Source organism: Dipodomys ordii, unplaced genomic scaffold, assembly GCF_000151885.1.
Source record: "Dipodomys ordii isolate 6190 unplaced genomic scaffold, Dord_2.0 Scaffold141, whole genome shotgun sequence".
NCBI classification, from domain to species: Eukaryota; Metazoa; Chordata; class Mammalia; order Rodentia; family Heteromyidae; genus Dipodomys; species Dipodomys ordii.
In genome coordinates, this window is record NW_012267357.1 from 1 (window position 1) to 27,367 (window position 27,367).

The 27,367-nt window shown below is 47.6% G+C and overlaps 2 protein-coding genes across 3 annotated transcripts in view; one reads left to right on the forward strand and one right to left on the reverse strand.

Annotated features, from left to right (window-relative positions):
- The first annotated feature begins 3,101 nt into the window (after positions 1–3,101).
- The window catches only part of LOC105997205 (radial spoke head 14 homolog), a 75,935-nt gene continuing 51,669 nt past the window's right edge, over positions 3,102–27,367 (forward strand). Inside the window, exons 1-3 of the mRNA XM_013031538.1 lie at positions 3,102–3,300; positions 5,079–5,181; positions 9,209–9,327. Coding sequence (XP_012886992.1) covers positions 3,102–3,300; positions 5,079–5,181; positions 9,209–9,327 — 421 coding nt within the window. The remainder of the gene's footprint in view (positions 3,301–5,078; positions 5,182–9,208; positions 9,328–27,367) is intronic.
- Gnaz (guanine nucleotide binding protein (G protein), alpha z polypeptide) overlaps positions 17,386–27,367 on the reverse strand; it is a 50,296-nt gene continuing 40,314 nt past the window's right edge. For both annotated transcript variants that reach the window (XM_013031537.1, XM_013031536.1), the window contains exon 3: positions 17,386–18,531. In XM_013031537.1, the coding sequence (XP_012886991.1) occupies positions 18,187–18,531 (345 nt within the window). In that variant the 3' untranslated portion in view covers positions 17,386–18,186. The remainder of the gene's footprint in view (positions 18,532–27,367) is intronic.

The following is a 27,367-nucleotide window of genomic DNA, read 5'->3' on the forward strand; positions in this document are numbered from 1 at the left end:
CCCCCCCCCCTTTCGTTCTTTCTGTCATGGGGCTTGAACTTAAGACCTGGGCACTGTCCCTGAGCTCTTTTGCTCAGGGCTAGCACTCTTTGAGCCAGGGCACCACTTCTGGTTTTCTGGTGGTTAATGAGAGATGAATCTCATGGGGACTTCTCAGCACTGTTTGGCTTCAAACCATGATCTTCAGATCTCAGCCTCCTGAGAAGCTAGGATTACAGGTATGAGCCGAGTCACTGGCACTGGGCTCAAAAATGCTTTTAGAATGTAAAGTCCATTAATCACTCATTTGTTCTACACATAACAAAAGCTTCCTCGTAGGTTTCTGGTGCTGGAGAAAGAAACAGAACATAGTAATTATCTTTAGTGAGCTGGAGGTTGTTTTTTTTTTTTTTGAGGACTCCAAAGTAAACAGCGGCTGGGGTGTACAGTAGAACACTCATCTCACACACCTTAAGGCCCTGGGCTCAATTCCCAACATCTGTGGGTATGGGAGTTAACTAGAGAATTAGGGAGAGATAGTGTGCCAATATGGTAAGTATAAGCTACCAGATTATTTATTAATTTGGATCTGAAGTTGGAAGTCTTGCTGTCCTGAACATTGTTTTACTCCTGTGGTCACTGAGATAAGGAATTTGATGACCTTGCCTGGGGCTGGAAAGATATTCTCAAGCTCCTTAGTATGAGGGAGTGATGGGACTGAGAGACACAAAAAGGAAAGAAAGATTTTTTTTTTTTTTTGCTTATGTGGTGCTGAGGAATGGATCCCAGGGCCTCATGCATGCAAGGCAAGCGCTCTACCACTGAGCCACCTTCCCAGCCCCAGAAAGATTTTTTTTAATGTTTAAAAACTATTGTAATTAAAAGTAATATGTCAACAGATAAATCTTTGTCATTATCAGTTTTCGGATCAAGAAGCTTGGGCCAAGTCTTGGGGTCAAGTCTGTGTGATTTGGGGGAAGCTACTGAATTTGAGGACATGTATGTATGCATGTATTCGTTTGTTGTTAACTCCTGCCCTCTGGCTTGCTAGTTGGCAAGTGGTCTGCCACTTAAGCCATGCCCCCAGTCCTTTCTATTTCCACTTCCTGGCTCTACTGTCAGTCGTGCAAAACATCCGGTACAGAGAAAGTTAAATAAGTCATTTCCCTTTGCTTCTTGTCTAGCACATTGCGGAGAAGTATTGCTCCCACCTTGCAGCCAGCGTTAGGTCTAGTAGATAGGGCGCCTGCGCAGTACAATGAGCACAAGCGCGCGCACAAGCGCGCGCACGCTGGACAAAGCGCTTGCTGCCTAGTCGCTAGGCAACCAGGTTACCTAGCAACAGGCGCGTCCCATTGCTGGCGGGTGCCTGGAGACCTCTGGCTCAGTCAGGTGAGGCGGTGGTTGTGGATCAGGGGCTCTGTTGGGGGAGGGGAGAGGGCGGGAGAGGTTGTGCTCTGACCTGCCCCGTCTCACACCGGGTCCAAGTTTCAACATCCCAACATCTGTGGCAAAACTCCCACATCGTGTGCCCTTTAGTGGAGGTCAAGCCTCTGTTTCAGGCCTAAGAGAGGGGAGCCCATATAAGGTACTGCTGTATCTTTCCCAGCCCTTTCTTCTTTTCCCCTTGTCATCTGATACTGGGTACCCGAGTCTAGTTAACCTTTTTTCTAAGAGAGGTTCTTTTAGGACTAGTTCTGTACATGTTACTAAATGCAGTAACAATTATAATAATAACCACGGCCAATATATCTAAAGCTCCAGTGAGCCAGGCTTATCAGTTAATATGACAACATTGAAAAGGGCCAGTATATACTATTTATTACTTTCTTTGTACAGCTGCAGAAAGATCCAGATGGAGGAAGTAAACTTGTCAAGGGCCACCCATGGACTGGGCTTGAAGCCAGTTAACCACTAAGTCACACTGTCTATAGTTGCTCAAAGCACACGCGTAGAATAAAAGGAAATCATCTTTTAACTGTAATTCCCTTTTGCAGATGTGAATATGGGTCCCTGACAGGTAAATTAGTAGAACTCTGTGTGTGTGTGTGTGTGTGTGTGTGTGTGTGTGTGTGCGCGCGCGCGCAGTACTGAGGCTCAAATTCAAGGCCTCACACTCAAACTTGAGTTTTTCATACAAGGGTGGTACTCTTACCATGGGACCCATACCTCCATTCTTGGCTTTTTGCTGAGTAATTGGAGATAAGATTCTCACATACTTTTCAGCCCCAGGTGGCTTGGAACCAAGGTCCTCAGATCTCAACCTCTTAAGTAGCTAGAATTACAGGTGTGAGCTATCAGTGCCTGGCTTAAAACTGGACTTGAACAATGGCTTCTAGCTCTCCAGTTTCATGACCTCCAGCGAGCTGCTTGACATCATCATAGTTTCCTCATTTGTAAAATGTACATGATATTGTCCTTTCCTTATGGGGTAATTGAATTAGATACTAGTAATTGCTGGCACTGATAATCACTAAATGGAGAGACCATCTTGCTCTTTGCTTGCTTGCTCTGTTTAGTCCTTTTAGTGACTGAAGACCCAGCCTATTACAGTAGTTTCTTCTGTCATTAAGTAATATGCCATGGGAGATCACTGAGGTCTGCAATTTGGGTTGTTATGTTACTTTCCCTGTGACCTTAAGTGGATCTCTTCATTGTCCTTAGCCCCAGTTTGGTCATCTGTAGAATAGGAGTAAAAATACCCATCAAGTCAGGTGCTGGTGGCTCATAACTATAACCCTGGCTACTCAGGAATCTGAGATGTGAGGATCACTGGGCAGAGAAATTCAACTCTGATCTTCAATTAAATAGCAAAAGTATGAAGTGGCAGAGGGCTCAAGTGGCAAAGGGCCAGCCTTGAGCAAAAAAGCCAAGCAAAAATGTTAGACCTTGAGGTCAAGCCCCCAGTATTGGCGCACACGCGCGTGCGCTTGCACGCACACACACACACACACACACACACACACACACACACAGCCATCAGCCTGTCCTCATAGTTTAGTTTGGGGGATCAGATAAGTAGATTTTAAATCACAGTAGTAATGACAACAGATTCTGTATATCTTTTAATTCAAGGGTCTCTGCAGAGTTTTGCTTTGAAGGCCTTTTGCAGCTGTGTAAAGATGGCTCATGCTAAGATCTCCATGTATCTACCTCCCAACATCAATCCTGCCCAGGCTGAAATTGCCTATGGCTGCCTAGCCCTGCCCAAGCTGAACAGAGAACTGCAATCAGCCGTCCTGCTGACAAGACAGAAAGCCCTTGTGGCCCTATGTGACCTCATGCATGACCCCGAGTATGTCTACGAGGCCATCCAGATAGGTGAGAATGTTACCGCCCAGGTGACCATGACTGGGGTTATGGCATGACTCAGACAGTGGTGGAGCTTGAATAATAAGGGTAGAAAGGAATGAGCCAGATTTAAACCCAGCAGTGCATTAATTGCAATGCCTGGTTTATCTCAGTCCTCACCGTGGCCACCCACAAGGGAAAGAACATTCTAAATCTATACACAAGAAAATCAAGGTTCAGATACTACTTTGGGGTGTTTATCCAAAAGATTATAAGTCAGAATCCAGTAATGACACCTTGCACATCCATGTTCATTGCCACACTATTCACCATACCAAAGTTATAGAAGAAGTCCAGATATCTTACAATGGATGAGCAGATCAAAAAATGGCATACAAATACGCTTGATCTTACTCATCCATGAAGAAGAAGAATATGTAATTCACAGGGAAATGGATAGGCCTTGAAAAAATTATGTTACACGAAGTAAATCAGGCTGTGAGAGACAAAGGGCTCATGTTTTCTCTCGTAAGTAGATGTTAGATCTAAATTATAAACATACATGAAAACATAGAGTCATTGCAGATATATTTATATAAATTGACTAAAACATGTTATACAAAAGGGAGGATTCCAATGGTGTAACTCCTTTAAGTCACTAATTTACAGTTTAATAAAATGAATACTAGTAAGCTAAAACATATGTGGTCAGGAAGAGAGCAGATCAAATGGAAGAGGGCAGATGAATGAGGAGAAGAAGGGCAGTAAAAAATGGCCAAAAAAATGGCCATAATATTCAATGTACATGTGAAAATAGAATCAGGTAACTTGAGGGAATGGATGGGGTTGAGAGAAATGAAGAATGATGGAAGGGATGACATGGATCAAGATGCATTATACACATAGACTGACATGTTGAATTGAAAAGAAAAAAGAAAATTGAGGTTCAAAGAAGGGGTATGAATCTAAAATTGTTGAATCAATAAATTAAGCAAGATCTTTATTTGCTAAATTTTACATTTCTAGGTTATAATTCACTAGAGGTCAAGTGACTAGTTGGGGATATGGTTATAGTTTGACCTCTATCAAAGAAATGCAATCCAGGTGTCAATGGCTCATGCCTGTAATCTTAGTTACTCAGGAGGCTGAGAGCTGAGGTTCAGAGTTTGAAGCCAGCCCAGCAAGATAGTGCTCTACCTCTTGAACCACAGCATCACATCTGGCTTTTTCTGAATTGTTTATTAGAGATAAGAGTCTCATAGGCTTTTCTGTCCAGGCTGGCTTTGAACCAGAATTCTCAGATCTCAGCCTCCTGAGTAGCTAGAATTACAGCTGTGAGCCACTGGCACTTGGCTACCCTGAAACTCTAATCTCCAATTAACCATCAAAAATCTGGAAGTGGATAAGTGGCTTAAGTGGCAGAGTGCCAGCCTTGAGCAAAAGAGTCAAGGGAGAATTTGAGGCCTTAAGTTCAAGCCCCAATAATGGCACATAGACACACAAAAAATGGCAAAGCAAGCAAACCAAAAAACAAAACCATTTTCTTAACCTCCTTGGCTGATGTTGAGAGCAGATGCTAATAGAAAGTGTACAGGGAGAATGGCAAAGAGGACTAGATGAGATGATTCCTGTCTGTGAACCCCTTTTGTGATTCTCCAGCGCTCTGTAACCGACTTGATTCCCCAACGTCCTAGAGCAATAAAATCTCTGGTGCTTTCTCATTGTCTAATCGTACTCATATGTTGGCTTCTGGGCTAGCTGACTTCCTGGAGTGGCAAATGTTCAAAGGCTTTTTTCTGTCTCAACAGGTTGTCTGGAGAGCCTGAAGGGCTTGCTGAAGGATGGTGATGACCTGGTACGGATAAAGACCACTGAGGTGCTCCACATCATAGCGACCCATAGTGTGGGCAGGTGGGCAGCCATCTTTGGAAACTAATACCACTATGTGTGTGATGTGATGTGTGTGTGTGTGTGTGTGTGTGTAAGATCACTTGTGCATGTGCACACGTGCTGGTACTGGGGTTTGAACTCAATGCCTGGGTGCTGTCCTTTAGCTTTTTCATTTGAATCACAGTGCCACTTTTGACTTTTTTGGTGGTTCATTGGAAATATGAGTCTCATGGATTTTCCTGTCTGAGCTGGCTTTGAACTGCAATCTTTCGTACTCAGCCTCCTGAGTTTCAAATGCCCTACTTGGAAGCTGCACCCACTTGGGTGGATGTCTTTGAATGACCTTGAGTACCAGTACTGAGCCTTTGTCTATAGCACTGGTCTTTGGTGGGACTTCTATTTGGTTAGAACATGCCTCTCTATGGGGTGGTTCGGTTGCATCTGTGAGTGCCTAACAGGACTTTCTGTTCCACATTAATTTTTATGGTAGCTTTTAATTCTTGGCTTCCCACATATGATGGGAAGGAAGGTCAGATTCCACACCTGAAACAGTTTTGCCTTTTTAAAGCTTTTTATGGGGAGCCAAGTTCTATGTTCTAGATTGTCCCACAGGGCCTGTGGCTTTGGCTCCTGTCTCTACGTGGGTGTTAAAATATCAGCATTAAAGCACACGTTTGGTCCGGGCTGGTAGCCTCGTGTCTTTCTCTGATACTGAGATTATTTGGGTTTCTGACCTGGAAATATCCCTTTGCCTGTATAAAGCTTTACATTTTATACTTAAAACCTTTTTCTTCTAGGCTGGGTGACAGTAGTTCACACCTACAATCTTAGCTCCTCAGGAGGCTGAGACTTAGAGGATCATGATTTGAAGCCAGCTCCAGCAGAAAAAAAAGTCTGAGATTCCAGGTGCAACTAAACAGAAAAATGCCAGACTAGAGGCAAATAGCAGAGTCCCTGCTGTGAGCAAGCACAAAGCTCTGAATTAAACACACACACGCACATGTGCACGCGCACACACACACATATACACATACACACACACACACACACACACACACACACACACTAACAGTTTTCACCTAGTACTTGGTTAGGAGTTGGGTTGGCAACCTTGGGAATTTTGTTATATCAGCCGAGTCTATGTTGCTTACCAGAGGTCATTCATTTTATTTTGTATTAAAAGTAGAACTTCCCTCTTCCCACTCCCCCCAAAAGCCAGGTGCCAGTGGCTCACACATGTAATCCTAGCTACTTAGGAGGCTGAGATCTGAGGATTGTGGTTCAAAGCCAGCCCAGGCAAAAAAAGTCTATGAGACTCTTATCTCCAATTAACCACCAGAAAACCGGAAGTGGTGCAGTGGCTCAAGTGGTAGAGCACTAGCCTTGAGCTGAAGAGTTGAGGGACAGCGCCCAGGCTTGGAGTTCAAAACCCATGACCCCCCCACACACACACAAAAAGTAGAACCCTGCTTATACCCTTGAAAGCCCTGCCCCAGTCTCCTGTATAAAGAAGACATTGCCCAGTATTCTCAGGCTCTGCAAGAAGGAAGGGCAACTCCAAGGGCAAGGTGCTGACTGGTTTTGGGCTTGGTAGGTGTAAACCACTATTGAGACAGGCTTCACATCATGTCACCAGTGCTGGGATGTCCCAAGAAACCAGTCACCGTATCCTGCTCTCAAGCTCTCTCAGACCCAGGGAGTCCTCCTTGGTACCTGCTACAATCTGATCCTGCATGCAGCCCTGGAATGAAGTAGTATGAATAGGGGGTATGCACATGGGTGTAGAGTGACACAATGCCATGGTTATAATGCACCTTCATTCACATAGTTGGCATCAAGTAGGGAAAGATCAGTGCTGTGGACACACAATGGTTACAGGCTTTTGTTTTGTTGGTCTTGGGGCTTGAACTCAGCCTGAGAGTTGTTCCTGGGCTTTTTCACTCAAGGCTAGTGCTCTACCACTTTGAGCCACAGTGCCACTGTCTGTTTTCTGGTGGTTCATTGAAGATGAGTTTCACAGATGGGGCTGGGAAGTTGGCTCAGTGGTAGAGCGCTTGCCGTGCATGCCTGAGGCCCTGGGTTCGATTCCTCAGCACCATATAAGCAAAATGAAAAAAGCTGGAAGTGGCGCTGTGGCTCAAGTGGTAGAGCGCTAGTCTTGAGCTGAAGAGCTGAGGGACAGCATCCAGGCCCAGAGTTCAGGCCCCACGACCGGACCCAAAAAAAACAAAGAGTCTCACAGACTTTCCTGCCTGGGCTGGCTTCAAACCACAATCCTCAGATCTCAGCCTTCTGAGTAGTAAGGATTATAGGTGTGAGCCATTGTTGCTCAGTAATTTTTTTTTTTGTTGTTGAACTGGGGATTGAACCCAGGGTCTCTCTCAATTGCTAGGCAATGATCTATCATGTGTTTTTGAGATAGGGTCTTGCTAACTTTTTCTGTTCTGACCTCAAACCCACAAGCTTCCTGACATACCTCCTGAGTAGCTGAGATTATAAACTTGTACTGTGTGTGTGTGTGTGTGTGTGTGTGTGCCAGTCTTGGGACTTGAATTTAGTGCCTGGGTACTGTCTCTGACCTTTTGTACTCAAGGCTAGAGCCTTCTACCACTTGAGCCCCAGCTCCACGTACTCACAGACTTTCCTGTCTGGGCTGGCTTTGAACTGAATAGCTAGGATTACAGGCACAAACTACCAGTGCCAGGCTCTTTTTTCTTTTTTTTTAACAGATGGGGGCTTGACAAATGTAACCTGAGAAGCCCTCTTCCCAGATGCAATGGACTCAGCTTACTTAAAAGAAACAAAGCTGGTACTGTGGCTTATGTGTATAATTCTAGCATATATCAGGAGGATCATGATTCAAGGTCAAAAAGTAAGGGATACTCCAAATCAAAAGATAAACTGAGCTGGGTACAGTGGCTCATGTCTGTAATCCTAGCAACTTGGGAAGTAGATATTGAGAGGATCATGGTTTGAGGCCAGTCCAGCCAAAAGTTTATGAGACAACCTGCCAACTAATAAAAATGCTGAGTTCCCCGGTATGAGCCTTTCATCTCACTGTCTGCCTGGGCTCTGAACCTCATATCTTGAGGTTTCCCCCAGATGCTGGATTAGAATGATGATCCTCCGGGGGACGGCCTCTGGGTAGCAGCGGGGCATTCAGTGGTAGACAAGAGAGGAGACAGGGGACAAGATCAAGCTAGGAGCCTGGATTTTTTTACACCCCAAAGTAGATACCTTTGCAGCTGTGGCACTGTCTCTGATTTCATCAGTAATAAAATTACAAATGAGCCAGGCACCAATGGCTCACACCAGTAATACCAGTTACTTCAGGAGTTAAAGCCAGCCCAAGCAGAATAGTTTCCTAGTGGCACTGGCACACACACACACACACACACACACACACACACACACACACACATCAATTGACTTTTGAGTCTTCAACACTTGGAATTGGGAAAATTCAAATTTTTCCTGTTAATAAAACTCTTCTCATCTAATTGGCATATCTAATATTTAATTAGCTTCTATACAATTATAGTAAGCATAAAAGGCATCCATAGGTCCCAAGTTAGGCATTTGGTCTCTGGAAGCTCACAACTCAGCTAGAAGAAGACCAGAGATGTAGGAGGGCTGTAGGCTGGGCCTGCCAGCTATCTTCCTTGGAGCTATAGAGAGATGGTGAGCACAATCAAGCAATGTGGGTTATGGGCTTCTGTTTTTGTTTGTTTTCATTCTAATTGTACAGACTTTGGGACTGACTGAGGCTCAGGATGGCAAAAACAAGAAGCCAAGGGCACAGAGGACCCAAGTCTGCATCACAGTTAGAAGCGGGACAGTGCTGTGTGATCATGAGTCTTACCATCACACCAATCACATTGCTCTGCTCAGATGCAGACTTGGGAGTCTGGCACATGGTGTCTCCCTCTGGTCTTCATTGGCTTCACTTGGTATAGATTCTGGCAGGGCCACTGGCCTGTTCTGTTCTTCCTTGGTCCCCTCCAGGAATGGCTTTAGTTATACCCCAAATACATCTTCCTTTCTCTAGAATCAGCTTTTTAGAGCATGACATCATCTTTGCCCTGTCCTTCCTGCTGAGTGACCCCAACAACCGCTGCCGGGAGAACATGCACCTTGCCTTCAAACACCTGTCTCAACTGCCCGCAGGTAGGCTCGTGCCTCACACGTGGGTCTGGGTGGCCCCAGCTCCATGTCAAGGCTGCTGCTTATCTCAGACCATAGCATTTCTTGGTTTGTTTGTCTTTAAGCTAATATAGTGGTTCACACCTGTAGTCCCAGCTACTTGGGAGGCCAAGGTTAGGATCCCTTGAGTCCTGGGAGTTTGAGATCAGCCTGGGCAGCACAGCTAGGCCAACAGTAGCAACAACAACCACAAGGAAGTTACCTTTTCATTAAGGTATCATGCAGGTATTTGGAAAAACTGAGATGTAGCTCAGATGTAAGGTCTACATAGCACATAGCATGAACAGAGTCGTGAGTTCATCCCCAGCATCTACACCTCCCCAATAAACCTTCCAATAAATGGACATTTGGTTGAATTATAATTAATGAGCTGGGCGCTGGTGGCTCACGCCTGTAATTCCAGCTACTCAGGAGGTTGAGATCTGAGGATCGCAGTTCTAAGCCATCGCAGGCAGGTAGTCCATGAGACTCCTATCTCCAATTAACCACCAGAAAACCAGAAGTGGCACTGTGGCTTAAAGTGGTAGAGTGCTAGTCCTGAACAAAAAAAGCTCAGAGCAGTGTCCAGGCACCAAGTTCAAGCCCTAAGACCACCACCCACCACCACCACCACCACCACCACCACCAAAAAATTATATACTCACACACACATGCCAAGGAACATATAGTATACACAGCCCTTCATATGCCATAGATTAATTCATATTTTTTTTTGTAGTACTGAGGACTGAACTCAGGCCTTGCCCTTGCTAGGCCGGCACTACCATTTGAGCCATACCTCCACCACCTTTTTATCTTGGTTATTTTTGAGGTAAGATCTTGTTCTATTTCCCAGGCCAGCTTGGACTGATCCTCATACTTGTGTTTCCTTGTGTCACTGGAGATGACAGGTGTTTGCCATTACACCTAGCCATTGTGCTTCCCCAGCAGCTGGGATGACCACGTTTATGCAACCATGCACAGTCATTGGTTGAGATGAGGTCTTGTAAACATTTATGCCGGGAATGGCATTAAACCTTGATCCTCTGATCTCTCCCTCTTGTATAGCTAGGATTACAGAACTAAGCTACCATATCCATCCATTCTGCTTTTCTTTTTCTTTTTTTAAATGGTGCTAATGATGGAGCCCAATGCCTCACATGTTAATCATGTGTTCTTCCACTGAGTCATAACCTAGCCTAGACTTTATCTTTTTTTCAACTTCACATGGTAACATACCATCAGTAATACTTTCTTTTATTTATTTTTGTTTGGTCATTGGCTTCAACTCAGGGCCTGGGTGCTATCCCTGCATTCTTTTGCTCAAGGCCAGTACTCTACCACATTAAGCCATAGCTCCACTTCTGGTTTTTTGGTAGTTAATTGGAGATAAGAGTCTCACAGGGACTTTTCTGCTCTAGCTGGCTTTGAAATTCAATCTTCAGATCTAAGCCTCCTGAGTAGCTAGGATTATAGGCTTGAGCCACTAGCCCAGCTTAGTCTGTAATACTTTCTCTCGCTTAGTAGTTTGTTTCTGAGATTCATGTATGTTATGTATTACTAATGTGTGCCAAGTTGTGCTGAAGTTTGGCATTTGCATTATGTGAGTATGCTATAGTTCATCCACCCTGTGTCACCAGGCACTTGAATTGTGTCTCCTTAGGGTTACCAATAAGCATAATGGCTAGAAACAGTCTTACTACCTCTATTTTGAGATGTTTCTAGGGATAGAATGCTGGCAGGGTATAAATCCGTTTAATGTCAGAAGATGTTTTTCTAAAATAGTTACACCAGTTTTCACTTCCGCCAGCAGTGTATGAGAATCACAAGTACTTTACTTACTCAGAAATCCACTATCTTTTCTAGAGTCTTATTTTTGAGATTTTGGTGGGTGAGTATTACTATCTTATTTTAGTTTTAATATTTATTTCCCTAACTAAAGGAGAGACCCTTTAGTTTTTATGTTTTGAGACAGGCTCTTGCAATATTGACCAGATTGGTCCTGACCTCCAAGCCATCCTCTTACCTTAACCTTAAAAGTAGCTAGACCTCCAGACATATGTTCTCATGCTTAGTTGCAGAGGCCTTGAAACACTGTCTTTTGTAAAGTGACATAGTATGGTGCTGTTTTTTTTTTTTGGTTGTTGTTTTTCTGGTCCTGGGCCTTGAACTCTGGGCCTGGGCGTTTTCCCTAAGCTCCTTTGCTCAAGGCTAGCTCTCTACCACTTGAACCACAGCACCACTTTTGGCTTTTTCTGTGATTAATTGGAGATAGGAGACTCAAAGACTTTCTTGCCCAGGCTGGCTTAGCTGTGATCCTCAGATCTCTGTCTTCTGAGTAACTAGGATTACAAGCATGAGCCACTGGCACCTGGTATATGGTGCATTTTTAAAATTAAGTTTTAAATTGTTATTATAAAGATGATGTACAGAGGAGTTACTGTTTTATAAGTTGGGTAATGAGTGCATTTCTTTTTGGACAGTGTCATCCCTTCCTTTGTTCTCTCTCAATTTTCCCCTTCCATCCCCACCCACAAGTTGTAAAGTTCATTTTCAACATAGTGTCTACCAAATACCACTACTGCAGGCTTGGAGGGTTTTTTGTTTGTTTGTTTGTTTTTTTTATCAGTCGTGGGGCTTGAATTCCAGGCCTGAGCATTGTCCCTGAGCAGTTCAGCTCAAGGCTAGTGCTCTACCACTTGAGCCACAGCAACACTTCAGTTGTTCCTGAGCTCTTCAGCTGAAGGCTAGCGCTCTACCACTTGAGTCAGAATGCCACTTCCAGTTTTCTGGTGGTTTATTGGAGATAAGAGCCTCACAGACTTTCCTGCCCAGGCTGGCTTTGAACCATGATCCTTGGATCTCAGCCTCCTGAGTAACTAGGATTACAGGTGTGAGCCCCTAGCACCTGGCTGGTTTTTTTTTTTTTTAATAAAGAAGGCCAGATCGGGGCTGGGAAGGTGGCTCAGTGGTAGAGTGCTTGCCTTGCATGCATGAGGCCCTGGGTTTGATTACTCAGCACCACATAGGCAGAAAAAGCCAGAAGTGGTGGTGTGGCTCAAGTGGTGGAGTGCTAGCCTTGAGCTGAAATGCTGAGGGACAGCGCCCAGGCCCAGAGTTCAAGCCCCATGATTACCACCACAACCACCATCATCACCACCACCACCAACAAAAAGAAGGCCAGCTCCACAGGCAATATTGCGTGTACACTCACTGAGGGCACCTTCCCCTTTGGCATGAATTTTCCTTAAATGACTGGCCTTGATAACTGGGGAGTCTAGAATAACTACCTGCTAAAAGGGTAACCTTTATGTCAGCTGACATCCCCTCATTGCCTGAGGGCAGTAAACTTTGTGTGTGTGTGTGTGTGTGTGTGTGTGTGTGTGTGTGAAAGAGAGAGAGAGAGAGAGAGAGAGAGAGAGATCACTGTAACCCCAGGCATCATAGTTAGTCTCTAGGAGTGGGACCCTGCATAGTTTGGCTGATTCTTGTGTGTACCAGGCCTCCAAAGCCACTGGGGTAGAATATGTCTCCATGAAGGATCAGCACCAGGGCCTAACTAAACAAATGGCTTGTGCTCACTGTGTAAGAACCCAAAGTGCAAGCCAGAGTCTGGTTCCATCATTTTTGAGGTGTGGAGAGAGGAGACTTCCTGCTCTCATCCAAGACTGTTATACTGATAGTAATGAACCCTGGGCACAATCAGCCAGCCTTGTCAGATTGTAAAGTTCAATCCTATCCCATAATTGCTTGAGATTTGTATCATTTTCACATACTTCCTTCCTGTTTTCCCTCAAGCCATCAAAAATGTGGTGACTATATCTTCAATGTTTGTCTTTCTATGTTATCACAGATGTAAATTACATGGAGACTATATGTATACAACATCTTGCTTTGTGTATTTTAAAACTGTGTGAGTGGATCTTGCTATATGTAAGTAAAAAAGGATGAAGTAATATTATAATAATTTTGAGATGTATCCGTGTGAAGTCACAGAGCTCTATGTCATTTATTTCCTCTGCTGCGTTATCTTCGGGCACTTGTGTCCATGTTGGTTGTTTCTGCCCCTGGGCTGCAGAAGGAATGAGCAGATTCCTAGTATATGTGAAGGATTGTACCAAGAGTTCTGCCACTAGGCCTTGGGAAATTCTTGCTCACCTGACATTAACTCCTCTCAGTCTCTGCCCCCCTCCCCAAGCTGGCAAGATCACACTACACACACTGGTGTGTAGCAGCAGTGCTACTGTCATATTTTCTACCAAGATAGGAGTTTTTCTTTGTCACATTTCACTTTGAAGTTACCTTGAATGGAGTTATATCTTTTCCTAGCCCTTGCCAACCTATGCTGCCTGAACTCTGCTATTTTTAAAAATTGTACTGGGGCTTGAATTCAGGCCTGACATTTTCACTTGACTTTTTCACTCAAAGCTGGGACTTTACCGCTTGAACCCATTGGTAGAGCCATTTAATGTGAAACAAGAGTATTACAGCGTTTTCTGCCTGGGCTGGCTTTGAACTAAAATTACAGGCATGAGCCACCAATGCCTAGTGCTGCCTGGATTCTAAACACTCTAGGTTATTTGTGTTCTGGCAAATATCTTTCATCTCCCTGCAGTTTTCAGGAATCCACATACATGAGGAGCAGGGATATGTGGTATCCAACCTCAAAAACCTCGCTAGAGGACCCTACTCACATGGTGTACTAGGTGCTACTCATAGTCTGTAGGTTCCCAGAAGGGCGACCTGATGCAATCTGGTGAGAATGCACAGCACTGGATGGGGCTGAGAGCATGGCTGGACAGATGGACAGAAGGGAGGTAGTGTGGCAGACACCCTAGTAAGTTCCTTCAGAGGAGACTCTGAGACCTATAATTCAGGTTGGCCAGCACAGCTGTGCCTCAGGTAGCATCCTTGCTGAGATTCTAGGTGATGGTGGTGGGGAGGTCTGAGGTTCTTTTTCAGTGACCATCTTATCAGAGTGTGATATACAGCCTGGATTTTGTTACCTGTGTGGTGTAGCTTGGGCAATTTGGATGCAGGGCTCAGCCAGCTTGCAGCATAGCCTTGTTTTTTGTCAACAGACATACCAGAAGGTCATTTACTGTGGCATTCTTGGTGACTGGCAGAACAACCAACAGGTGGCCAGTACTCAACCAATATTGCAGGTTTTATGTCATATTTTAGAGATCATTTGTTTTCTTGCTACAGTTCACTCACCCAATTACCCATGGATTCAACAAATGTGTGGACCCTTGCCATATTCCAGTCACTATGCCCCAGTTTCCTTTCCTGTAACATGGGATTTCTGTGGGAGAATGTTTGGAAGGTCTTTCTTTCGGAATCCTTGCTCCAGATAATTCACTGCATGAGTTCCTCAAATAACCAGAAGAGGGCGCTCTAGGATTGAGGATCATTCTGGCAGGTCTCTCACCCATTCCTTCAGGACAGCTCATGCTCCAAGATGGTGCCCTGCTAGGAGAGGGGAAACCAGGATAGTAGAGACAATTGCCATGCAGAGGCTCTTAGTCATCCAGGCTCTCAGTGCTTACCCAGGGTTTCTCTCTGGCTCCTGTTCCCTAATCCTTGCCCCCCCCCCACCTCTGTTTCTGTCAATCCCATGAAGGTCTCACTTAGTGGCTAGGGGGAAAGAAGCCAAATGTTGATACGGAAAATACTTGCTCTGTATTTTGGAGTGCAATTGAACCTACCTCTAGGGCTCCCTGAAAGTATCTCACTACCAGCCCCGGAGGGATCCCCTGCGACTTGTGAGTCTGGCCTCACTCATCCACCTGCCAGCTTTCATGCCAGGCTTTGAGATTGTAGCCCAGAAATGGCAGAAGTATGGAAGAACCTTCTGTTCCTAACCCTATGTATACAGCCTGGACTTAGGTCAGGCCCTCAGGATGGAGGGCACACACATTTCCTAAACCAGAGGAGAGTACCAGCCTGGAAAGACAAGGAGATTCTACCGGAGGAAACTGGAGGTGGGTGTCAGGCTTAAGTAGGGGTAGAGGATGGTGCCTTCAGTGTGTGTGTGTGTGTGGGGACTGGCAAAGGATATTTAAAGCAGAGATAACAAGAGGGGGCATGGGGGATGGGAAGAGCCAGTAGGGAGACCCAACATTGGGGATTGGAGAGTCTAGGGTCTTCCATGATGATGGAGCCCTCATGAGGCTCTGGGAACAAGAGGAAGCCCCTGTTCCTTGAACACACCAAGAAGGAAGGTAGAATACTACTTTCTCTGTAGCTGAGTATTTTTAGGTTAAAGATGCTCACGGTGAAAGCCCTGCTCATTTTCACAGTTGGTATTAAAAGCACAAAATAAGCCTCAGTGATTTCCAGTCACATGTTATTTCATCTTAAATCAGAGTGCCTTTGGGTTCTTGCCATTTAGTGATGTGGGAAGGTGTGAAGGAAATCCTCCCTGGCCAGGACCAGGTCTGTGTGTGTCTGAGTACGTGTATCTACACAGAGGTGTCTGTGTTTGTGTCCACGTGCACATGTGTATGTCACTCTCCACTCAGGTTCTGCTTCTGGGGAAGAGGCTGCAGGGTAGCTCTGGGCTCTGAGCTCTCTCCCTGCATTCCTGTTCCATCCAGGTACAGGGCAGGACAGAGCCCCAGGCCTCCAGAAGTACTACACCCTTCCTCTAGGGGGAGTACATTTCTTTGGTTTGGGAAAATAAATCCCTGACCAATTGCTTCATGACCTAAAGGTACCCGATGCTGGGTACCTTTCCTCATCGGTAAAAAGACTCACCTCACCACTGGTGAGCTGCAGCAGCACATGGACACACCACCTTGCCTTCTAATCACTGTTTTCACTCTTACCACACAAGCATGCTTTGGTTCCCTGGGAACATCTCCTTTGCAGCACCCTGCAGGGGCTGCTTTATAGTGAGATGGCTCCTTCCCAACAAGGTGTCCCCAGGGCTCAGCCCTCCATAGAGGTGGCTGGGGGAAGATGGCTATGGGAGCAGTAGGCCATCACCACCCCCTAACCTCTGGTAGGTCTCTCTCTTTTGCTTCTTTCATCCTCCTAAGGTTACTCTTGGCATTCATTTCAAACTGACATTCATCTCAAATGTGTGGAGATGTGGAGGGAGGGAGGAGAGGAACCTGAGAATGGAAGGTGTCCCCAGTGGTCCCCCCCCCACCCCCATGACACCAAGTGTAGCACACACCAGTCACACACACAGTACACTGAAGCAAGATTTGGCTTCATTCAGGGTATTTTATTTTCTTAAAGTAGACAATCTTTGACTTTCATATGGTCACCAGCTCCTCTTTTCCCTCTGTGTATCTCTTCAAGTCCTTGGCTGTGATTCTGCTCACTGCCCTTGGACACATGGGTACTGAACAAGGGGAGAGGAGCTCTGGCAAGGGCTCTGGTGGGAACCTCCCTTTCTCAGCAGCAGGGGGATGGGAGGTGTATTTACATGGGGCCCTGGGCCAAGGTCCTTTCAAGGCCAGTGTCCAAGGGCCCTGGGACAGGATGGGAAGGCCCAGAGTACATGGTCCCAGCAGGGCCTCCCTCAGGCCACAACACTGACTAGGCCTTCACAGGAGTAGCAGCTCCCAGCCTGTGGACGGCTGGGGGCAGGCAGGGACCGGGGAAGTGGGGTGGGGAAGCGCCATCTCTCGCCTCCCCTTCCTTCATTCAGCAAAGCCACAAATAATTTACGCTTTAAATACCAAGACATTTAGCTATTGTTCATTCGCTCCTAGGTGAAGAACCTTTCTTTAAATACGTCACATTTATTTTTCTTAAATAAAAACAAAGCAGGAAACTGCACCAATAACAAGAGGACACTGCAGAGGCTTATATACAAGTGTCCCACAAGGTGGCACAGGACGGCCATTCACCCCATAATTCTTTGGAGCAGAGGGACAGAATCATTCAGATAACAACTTTTATACTCCGCAAGCCAGACACAAAAAGGACCACCTGAAAAAAATTATATTTTGAAAATCTGCATTTAAAAAAGAATACTCAATTGCATTGGAAATTTCTGTAGTTCTGTGAACTACCACAAGATTTGGCAAAAAAAAAAAAAGATGTCAGAGAAGAAAAACTAGGTTTTGGTTTATAAAACATCAGACTAGTAGAAGAAAAGCTGGAAAGCCAGCTGGCCTAGTTTGAAGGAATATGTGCCACTCATTTGCTTGTGTGGATTTTTGCTGCATATTTTGAAGCTGTTTAAAACCAGTTGGGAGTGGCTGGAGATCTGGTTAGTGCTGTTAACCTGGCTCCTTAGGTCCCAGGTCTGAGACAAACACTGTGCAGAGAGGCTATGGTGTCAGATGTGGCCAAGCAGGGAAGGGACACATCCCTGCTCTGGTCTTCACTACTGCTCAGTGGCAAGGTCCCCAGTCCAGCACTTGGGTGGTGAGCTGGCCTTCTTCTGAGTGATGGGCACCACTGGCTCAACTTAGCCCGGACCCTGCCGCCTTTCCCCAGAAGTCCAACGCGGACCCCATGCAGAACTGGGGCCAATTCAAGAAGGCAGAGTGAAGGGACAGAATGGCCTTGGAGTGAACTTGTGACAGTAGCTTCATATGTCCTCAAGAGACCTCAATGCTTTGGAGATCTTTGACATCTCCAGATGTGTGTGTGTGGGTGTGTGTGTGCGCGCGCCTGTGTGGCTACCTACCTAGCAATCTATCCATATATATTTGTTTGCAGAAACCTGAGGCCAAGGAGGCCAAGGCCAAGGGACGGGGTGGGGGGATGACATTCTTCAGGCCCCCCCATTTTCTGCCCTTGAGTTGGGCCTCTCTAGCACGAGTCGGGGTGTAACACCCCGTGGGTTTCACCACAGGCAAGCCAGACAGGCCTGGCTCCTCAGCATAAGCCAATGTACTTGAGATTGTTCTGTATTATGACGTCTGTCACAGCGTCAAAGACAAACTGGATGTTACTGGTGTCGGTGGCGCAGGTGAAGTGTGAGTAGATTTCCTTGGTCTCCTTGTTGCGGTTCAGATCCTCAAACTGCCGCTGGACGTACACGGCGGCCTCCTCATACGTGTTCTGGCCCTTGTACTCCGGGAAGCAGACTGTGAGCGGGATGCGCCGGATCTTCTCCGCCAGCAGGTCCTTCTTGTTCAGGAAGAGGATGAGTGAGGTGTTGATGAACCAGTTGTTGTTGCAGATGGAGTCAAAAAGGCGCAGGCTCTCTGCCATTCGACTCTGGGTGGAGGTGGAGAAAAGTGCTTGGCATGAGTCAGGGGATGCAGCAAACAGTGATCCTAGCCCGACAGCCCTGCCAGGAGCAAGGCTCCCTTTAGCAGGGTCTGCCAGCCCAACGCTGGCCCCTGAGAAAGCATCCTCTTCCACCAGGAGCCCCTTCCTCTATCAGGTCAAATCCATTTATCCATCTTCCTGAGAAACAGCTGATGCTGCCTACCTCACTGAGAGCCTTCTATGTGATTGGAAGGGGCTTTCTTCCCTTTGGGGCCCCTCCTCAAGCGGAGATGATCACTGGTGTGGCCTCAGGGCTGTGGCAGTGCCCAGCACAGAACCTTCATACCCTTACCCATTGTCTCCAATCTGTCCCCAGCCCAGCCCAGCTCGGCCCTGTATTGAAGCCTGTCTTCCATGGGAGCTGCTGTCAGGTCACAGGTTTCACAAGGTACTTTGAGACTATGATCCTACCAAATGGCACCTTTGAGGGGCCACATGTACTTCCTTTCATAACCCGAATATCCAGTTTCCAGGAGCTGGGAGTAAAGCATCAGCCCGATGCCAGCTGCTTCTCCCTGCCCTCCCTGGTGGCCTGGATGGGGCAGGCTCAGCATATGCAGGGAGGGGTGGGGCAGCACCCCGGGGACAGCTGTACCAAGTCACAGAGCAGTCCCTCATACTTTACCTTTCTTACTTTTTCCTGGCAGTACCAGGGTCTGAATTCAGGGCCTCATGCTTGCGATGCAGGCAGCCAATGAGCTACTCCACTACTCATGTCTGTGTTTGTTAAGTTTTGAAATAGTCAGAGCTGGTCTAGATGGTGATACTACTTGTGCTTCCCAGCATTTCTGGGATGACAGGCATGTACCACCGTACCTAGGAATGGAGTCTTGCCAAATCTTTTTGGGCTTGGGCTGGCCTTGAACCATGACCCCTTATTGTTTGCTTCTCAAGTAGCTGCAATTACAGGTTTCAGCTACTGCATCCAGCTTTTCTCTCTCCTCTGAGAATTTTCAGTAACCGGGCTTAAAGGACTGTATTGCTTTTTTTTTGGCTTCCAAACCCATCACTTCCCCACAAGATAATTTTTTTTTGGTCACTTGTGGGGCCTGAACTCTGGGCCTGGGCGCTTTCCCTCAGGTCTTCAGCTCAAGGCTAGTGCTCTACCACTTGAGCCACAGTGCCACTTCCAGTTTTCTAGTGGTTTACTTGAGGTATGTGTCTCATGGACTTGCTTGCCCAGGCTGGCTTTGAACCGCAATCCTCAGATCTCAGCCTCCTGAGTAGCAAGGATTACAGGAGTGAGCAACCGGTACCCAGCAAGACTGACAATTCTTGCTCCAGTAAGGAATTAACCACTCAGAACTGCCACCTGGTAATCACTGCTGGTGAGCTGTCCTTCCAATTCACCTTCCCCCATTTCTGACTCCTACTTTACAGACAAACGGACTTGGAAAGCAGGAAGTGCTCTAAGCCCCTTGGCCAGGAGTTTTGGGCTTATGGCTCCTGCTGGGTAAACCCAAAGAAAGCTGCCATGAGGTGGGGATGTCCAGGAGGATCCCAAACAGAAACTTTTCCCAGAGCCTGTGTTCTTAAGGTATAGGCTTTGCAGTTTCTATGCTGAGAAGAAAATGGGAGCCTGTGTCTACCTAGGAGCCCTTGTTTTTTCAAATCCAATCCTGTTCCTTCTTTAAAATAATCTCTGGATAAGAGAAACTCCAAAAAGCCTGGGGTATGAGCAGGAACTGACCTGTCTGTAGAGAATTCTCAGGAGGCAGGTCCCCAGTTCTAGTAGTACCTCTCAGGGGGCCAGCACCCCTCCACAGCTGGACCTGGGTGCCAGCTTCCAGAGGCAAGATCAGTGGTGGTCTAGGATTGTCACATTCTACTGGGAGAATCATTAGCTCTAATGGATTCCTGGAAACCACATTATAAAGATGACTGTGGGAATGGAGCTGTCACTTCTCATAGAAATGATGTCATAATTGGGGGCTATGCTTCTGAATCTAAATTCTGTATCAGATATGGCTATTAACACATATTTGTCAATTCGCTGAGCACTTGCTGAGCATGTTCTGGACCCAAAGGCCATTGGCAGGCTCAGGGCTCTCCTGCGGGGTATGGAGCCGAGCTGGGAGTCTTGAGGCTGACAGCTTTGGAGTTGCAGGAGCAGAGTCTTGCAGGGAAAGCAGGCTCCTTCTAGGGGCGGGCCAGCCTGTGAGATGGATGGTTTGGCCATCAGTAGAGCATGTCCTGGGGTTCAAAGGCTAGCACAGAGTTGGGGTAAGGGCTGGCCTCAAGTCATTCTGGGTTGCTTGGGATGACAGCAGAGAGTGGGTCTTATATCCTGCTCAGCCTAGAAGCTCTTGGTCAGAAATCAGAGGATGGACAAGAGCTCAGCTGCTGAGCCCTGTGAGAAGTACAACAGACTATCTGGACTGTCTTGGGACTGTCCCATCACTGAAGCCATCTTGGCCACTCTTCTCTTGGGCTACACTATCCTAATCCACCATGAATCCCTTCAACCCCAGTGGTCTGAACTGCTTCCTTGACAATGACTCAACACTGTGGGGACCCTAAAGCTTTAAGCTCATGCATTTGACTCAGACCACAGAAAGGCAGACATGTTTCTTACAGGGTAGCAGAGGGAAGGCCCATTGTCCTTGACTACAGTGCTTTGCACACACACCCCATCCTCACACCCCATAGCAACTTTTGCTTTGCTGGTACTTGGGGGCCTCCTGGCTTCTTCTCTGTTACTTGGGACAAATCATGGTGAATCAACTTGACCATCATTTAGTGGGCTGCCACTAAATGATGGGCCTCAAAGAATATTAGTAAAATGTTCTCTGTGGAGTCACCTGCATCCTTGGTCTCATCATCTGCCCAGCAGAATTCAGGAGAGCCAGGGCATTCAGTCCCTCTGCTGGCTGAATCCTTGCTGCATACAGACAACCACTGCTGGAAGATGGATGTGTGTACACACTGGGAAGGCTGCTCAGAAGCTGGGGTGGTGCTGTGATGCCCCTTCACAGATTCTGAGGGACTGGCAAGAGTGAGGCAGAAGCTGTGTCCTATCCAGTTTGTACATAGCCCAGAGGCCCGTGGCTGTCAGAGATGGGGCAGAGAGGCTTAGGAACCACAGGCAGTCAGTGAGGACCCAGCTAAAGCTAACAAGAAAAGCCTGTAACTAAGTAAGCTAGCGGAAGTGTGTGTGTGGGAGCCCTATTTTGTCCCGTGTCTGCCAATGGGTGTGTTCCAGTGTTCTTGCAGCCCCGCTTGCAGACAAGTAGGCAGACTGGCATCCTGAAACAAACACAGCCACTGAAGGAGCATGTGCTATTTCAGGATGTAACTCTGGAAACTACGTTAAGGGTGCACGAGTGTGAGCATGGGAGGACTGAAGCCAGGGCATGCCTCTTGCCTGGGCTCCCGGCCTTCTGCAGCACCTCCCACCCGTGCATGTTGAGCTCCGTGCATGTTGAGCTCCCCCCGTGGGACCTTACCCCAGGCTCCTCCCTGCAGCCCATCCACCTCCCTGCAGTCTGTGGAAGATCCTAGTTCCAGGCTGGTCTTTGGAGTTTCCTCGCCCCCTCAGTGGGCATGCATGGCCTGGGAGGAGTTCTACCTATTTCCCTCTATTTCAGCCCATTTGCTGTTATGGGGGTAGAGTTGCTATGAGGGGGTCTGAAGGTGGTAGGTCAGTATTGGACACTATCCAAGCAGCCTGATGGGGGCTGCTGGGTACCAGGGTGAAGACCCTGGCATCACTGGAGTTATCTGACTGACCACTTCTACCACATCCCATGTCCAGTAGTGACATTCTTCTCAGTGACTGAGTGTGCATACCCAGGGGAAGGCTCCCATTTCACATGCTTTCCAGGCTCAGTGGAGAACCCTGTTTTTCATCAGCCACAATGTCTCTTCCAGCAAAAAAGTTCCCTTGCTTTTAGCTCTGCAGCTGTAGTTGGAGGAGCCACAGTTGGAAGTGCAGTTGACACTGGTTGCTGCAATGCCAGCCCAGGACTAATGCCCATTCAGCTCTCTTCAGGGCCCACTCAGCAGTGAGATGGCACCTTCCAGGAGGCTGGGGCATGCCTGCATATTTACATAAGTAACACAGAGCAGATGATTCCCGATAGGAGCCTGGGCACCACTCCCTGGGGTGATACAGTCATTTTGTGGTCATTTATGAGAAATAAGATCTTCAGGTAGGTCTAAATACATTTAATGCCACTGAACCTATTTTACCCCCAAGTGAAACCTGCCTGAGCCTGTTTCATTACCACTGAGAGTGGGGTATGTGTGTATGTGAGATCTGATGCCTGCCCCCCCCCTTTGTGGCCATGGGGCTTGAACTCAAGGCCTGGGCACCGTCCCTGAGCTCTTTTGCTCAAGGCTAGTGCTGTGCCACTTTGAGCCACAGCTCCATTTCTGGTTTAATGGTAATTAATTGGAGATAAGAGTCTCAGACTTTCCTGTCTGAGCTGGCTTGGATTATGCTTCTCAGATCTTAGCCTCTTGAGAGGCTGTTCAGATGCATAAACAGATGCAGACACTCTGGGTATGCACACAAGGACCTTGAGTCCACTCTTCATGCTAGAGTTTGCTTTTCCCTGGGCAAGTTATTTTGCCCTCTCTGGGCTTCAGTTTCTTTATCTGCAAGATGCCAGGACTATTGTGAGGACTTCCTCTACTACTGAGGCCTGTGGGAGGGGCTTCAGTGGATGGAAGTGGCCTTGACTCTTCAAACCAGAGTGAGCTAGTGACAGAACTCCTCAGTGCCAGCCACAGGACCAGGCTGGCCTGGCTTTGAGACTCCAGAGATCAGATGGCCAAGGCCACACTGCTGACCACGTGGACTTGTAACATGCTGGCCAGCCTGTGGTGTGTGGTCCCTTATTCCACATTGGGCTAGTCTCCTTGCATTGGGGACTCCCCGAATCCCCCTCCTTGCTTCTCCCAGTGTGTGGGATATTCAACAGCCCCAGATCCATTTCCCATGTTACCATTTGTCCCCAGATAACCGGTCAGGTTATGTGCTGGCCACAGGAGAACTGCTGAGGGGCCTTGGCGCAGCATACATTCTGCCTCTTGATACAGCACACCCTTCCCAGTAGGCACTACAGTGAAGTACACCTATGCTGCTGTCTGTGGAAGGTTGTGGCCTTCCCTCCACTTCCTCCCCACCAGGTCCTCATCTTACTTGGCCCACGACAGAGCTTACGAGAGCTACAACACAGGACAAGAACATCTTATTCCAATCAGACATCTCAAGCCCAGACCTCACAGAAAACAGGGGTGAAACCAAGGTTTGAGGTCTTTCTGGTGTTAGTAGACCTTGGTGTGATGATCTGCAAACAGCTCTTCTTAGTCCTCTCCCTGGGCAGGTGTGTTCCAGGTGAGGAGAGTAAACTGGTGTGGTGCTGTTTGAGTGGATGACGAGGACAGGCTCTTAGCTAGAAATAGCCCTAGCATCCCAACTTGGTAAAACAGCCCGTGTCAATGCACCCCCCCCCCCGCAACAAGAAAGCTTAAGTGGGACACATGTGGTTCCCACACCCAGGCCTAGGTGACTGCCAGCAACTGGCACTGGTAATTGTTGACAGTGAGCCTAAGCTAAGTGCGACCCAAGGCTCGCAGCAGTAGGGAATATGTTGGCTGGGATTTTGGGGTGGAGGTGAAGAGTGGGCAAAGGCTCAGAGCTGTAGTGAGGGTGTGTTGGGATGTCGGGATTTGGTGTCAGACAGTTTCCTTGGGAGAGACACCCTTGCTGTGGGCTTTCGTTTTTCCTCATCTGTGAACCAAGTTCTCAGTTGGAGTCTGAGAGGCTCAAGTCAGCCTATCATAGAAAAGCCTGGAGTGTTTGTTCATGAAACAGTGAATTCACCTTGGAAGTAGGGCAGGGCTGGGGACATGAATGAACTCCATTCATTCAACAGAGCCAGCCCCACAGCTGCCCAGCCGGAGCGACAGAGTGCCAGGCTGTGAGGGGAGCACCCTGACTGGAGCAGCCACAGCAGAGGTTTCACATGGGCTAGACTTCACACTGGCAATCTTTATGAAGTGACAGCTAAACCTCTGGCACCTTCTGAGCCTCCCTTTGTGATAAAAGACTTAGGGGAAATCCAGGGATGAGGGTGCCTGCCAGCTGGGCAGGTGTGACTCAAGGGGCATGTGTGTGTGTGTGTGTGTGTGTTGACACGGTGACCAACATATCCTCCCACATCTGCAGCCTGTGTAGGACTGCCCTTCCCCCTCTCTACCACCATCTGGTGAAGCAATTGAGACCCAGAGCCTAGTGTTCTGGGACTGGTAGGCATGAAGAGCCTCATATTACCCTGGTCTACCCTGAGTTATGGCTGCAGGAAGTGCAGGACACAAGTAATCCATAATTCTCTAGTAGGGAGAGGGTGAAGAGACCTCAGCAATGTGCTATCAGCACACACATAGAAAGCTTTTATAGCGTGGAACAGTGTGACCATACTGGAAAAGGCTTACTCTGAGGATGGTGGTAGTCACTGAGAAAGAAGCTTACTGTCTCTAAAGAGGAGAACAGGTCTTCTGGGTGAGGGCAGTGTGTGCTTCTCCCCTGCAAGTGGCAGACAGTTGTAAGGTGGCAGGGGTGGGCAGCGGGCCCTGCTGGCTTGCTTTAGGAGGCAGGTGCAATGTGCCTGAGATAGGACAGGACAGACGAGGCCCAGAATATAACAGGCTCAGTGGCTCACAGCAGCCCTGTGCTTCTCTGACTTTGCTTTCCTTTCCTGCAGAGGTGACACCTGGCTGGCACCTACCCTCAGGCCAAAGGAATGGCGGCAAGGATGCCAGCTCCGGGGTGGCAGCTGGTGGCTCAGCTGTGTAGAGTGGGTGGGTGGGGATATGGTGGTGATGCTGGCCAGAGTCAGGCAGAGAAGGGGAGAATCTAGGGAGGAGGGTTCTGGACACAGGGCCGGTGTTGTTAAGGCCATGTGCTGTCACTAAGAGGCCATTTACTTAGGCCCTGGACACCCTGTTCCTCTGGCAGAGCACTAAGGCCAAGCAGCTGTCCAGGCTGAGGGCCAGGGTGTTTGCCCAGGTACTGACACACCCTGTAGGGTCCCAAAAAGTGGGCTGGGTAGAAAAAGACTGCTATGCTCAGAGTGAACCCTTGAGGGCCTTATTAGCTCAGGAAGCTGGCTGCTGGAATTTGCCTCTAGGTGTTGTTTTCTCTCTTTGCTCCTGGCCTCTGCTAGAACCTGGAAATCCTGTCCCTTCCCCTGCAGATTCTCCTGTTTCAGCACTTGGACCTCTCTAGACCCCTCTGCCAGGTTCTCTACCCTACCCTAGCCACAGGTGCATGCTTGTGTTCCTGCACTACAGAGGACTATTCCTGCACCTCAGTGGCCTACCAGACCCATCAGAGTGCTTGGCCAAGTGTCCCATTGAGTATCCATCTCTCCTTTCCTCATCCCTGTCAGCTTGCTGTCATTATTCTGCTGGGTGTGGGCACCTGGTTACACATACTTCCATGCTTTTCTTTTGCTTTCTTCCCTCCACTTCTTCAGCTACAAATCCTATGAAGACATATTGAGTGAATGGGTGCCTGGACTTTCCAGAGTCTTGGGCTGCCACCGCCAAATGTGTCAAGATATAAAATGATGCCTGAGGCATTGGGCCCCCTAGTCAGTCTGGCATCTTCTCAGGGAGAGGGAGGAATGCCTCTTCTAATTCTTCTAGAAACCTTTCCAGCAATGCTTGAGACAATGACAATTGGGAAACCCACAAGGGGCCCTGAAACCTATAAATACAGCTAGGTGAGGAGTGAAGCACTCTCTTAGTGCCTTTCACCTCCTGGGTGCCCCTACAGCCCAACTGTGCTGTGGACAATAAGGCTGGCAGAAGCAAGGATCATCTGAGGATGTAAACCTGTGCTCCAGGCTTCTGGCTCTTCAGGACACACTCCCACTGTCATACCATGTCTGGAAATGACAAAGAATCATCAGATTTGAGAAAGTCCATTGTTGATGTCACTGTTGGGCTGGCTGTGGAAAGGCTTCTGTTGCACACCTCCCTGCCAGTTCCCTGGACAGAGGGCCTGGTAGGTCCTGCGTTCTAGAGCTCAAATGGCAAACTGCCAAAGAGCAGTGCAACTCTTGAGTGTGTCACTTTCTATTCTTCAGGTCATAACTTAGTAAAGCAAGCTGTACAGCAGGCATGGTGGCTTATTCCTGTAATCCTAGCTACTCAGGAGGTAGAGATCAGATGTTTGCAAAGGAAAGCTAGTGAGGCTTCATCTCCACAAACTGGTGCAAACCTGTAATCCTAGCTGTATAGGATGCATAGGTAGGAGGATCACAGCCAAAGCCAGACCTGAGAAAAACCATGAGACCCTATCTGAAAAAAGAAATACTGAAGCAAAAAAAAGACTGGAGTGCAGTTCAAGTGGTACAACAACTGCCTAACAAGTGCTTGGCAACCCTGAGTTCAAACCCCAGTCCTGCCAATCACCCCACCAAACTGTTCATCTGAGATGGCTACTATAGTGGCCTGGGTTGATCTGCTGTCCTTGTGAAGCTGGCCCTGGTCAAGGCAACCCTATCACTTCTGAGATACCTCTGCAAGACCTCTGTGTTTCCAGGCCCCATGGCATCCCACAGATATCAGATTTGGCAGATGGGTCCTGCCCCAAACCCTTGAGACTTTCCAGGGTCTCTTCTTGCCTCTGGATACAACAGGTCCACTATGTGTGCCTCTTTTGTGGGCCTTCAGATTTGTGGTTGCAGCCCTTTCCTCTAGTAACTAGCTACCCTTTTGCTTTAGACTGTGGTGAGGAGGCCAGTGTCTGTGCTCCATGTTTATGACA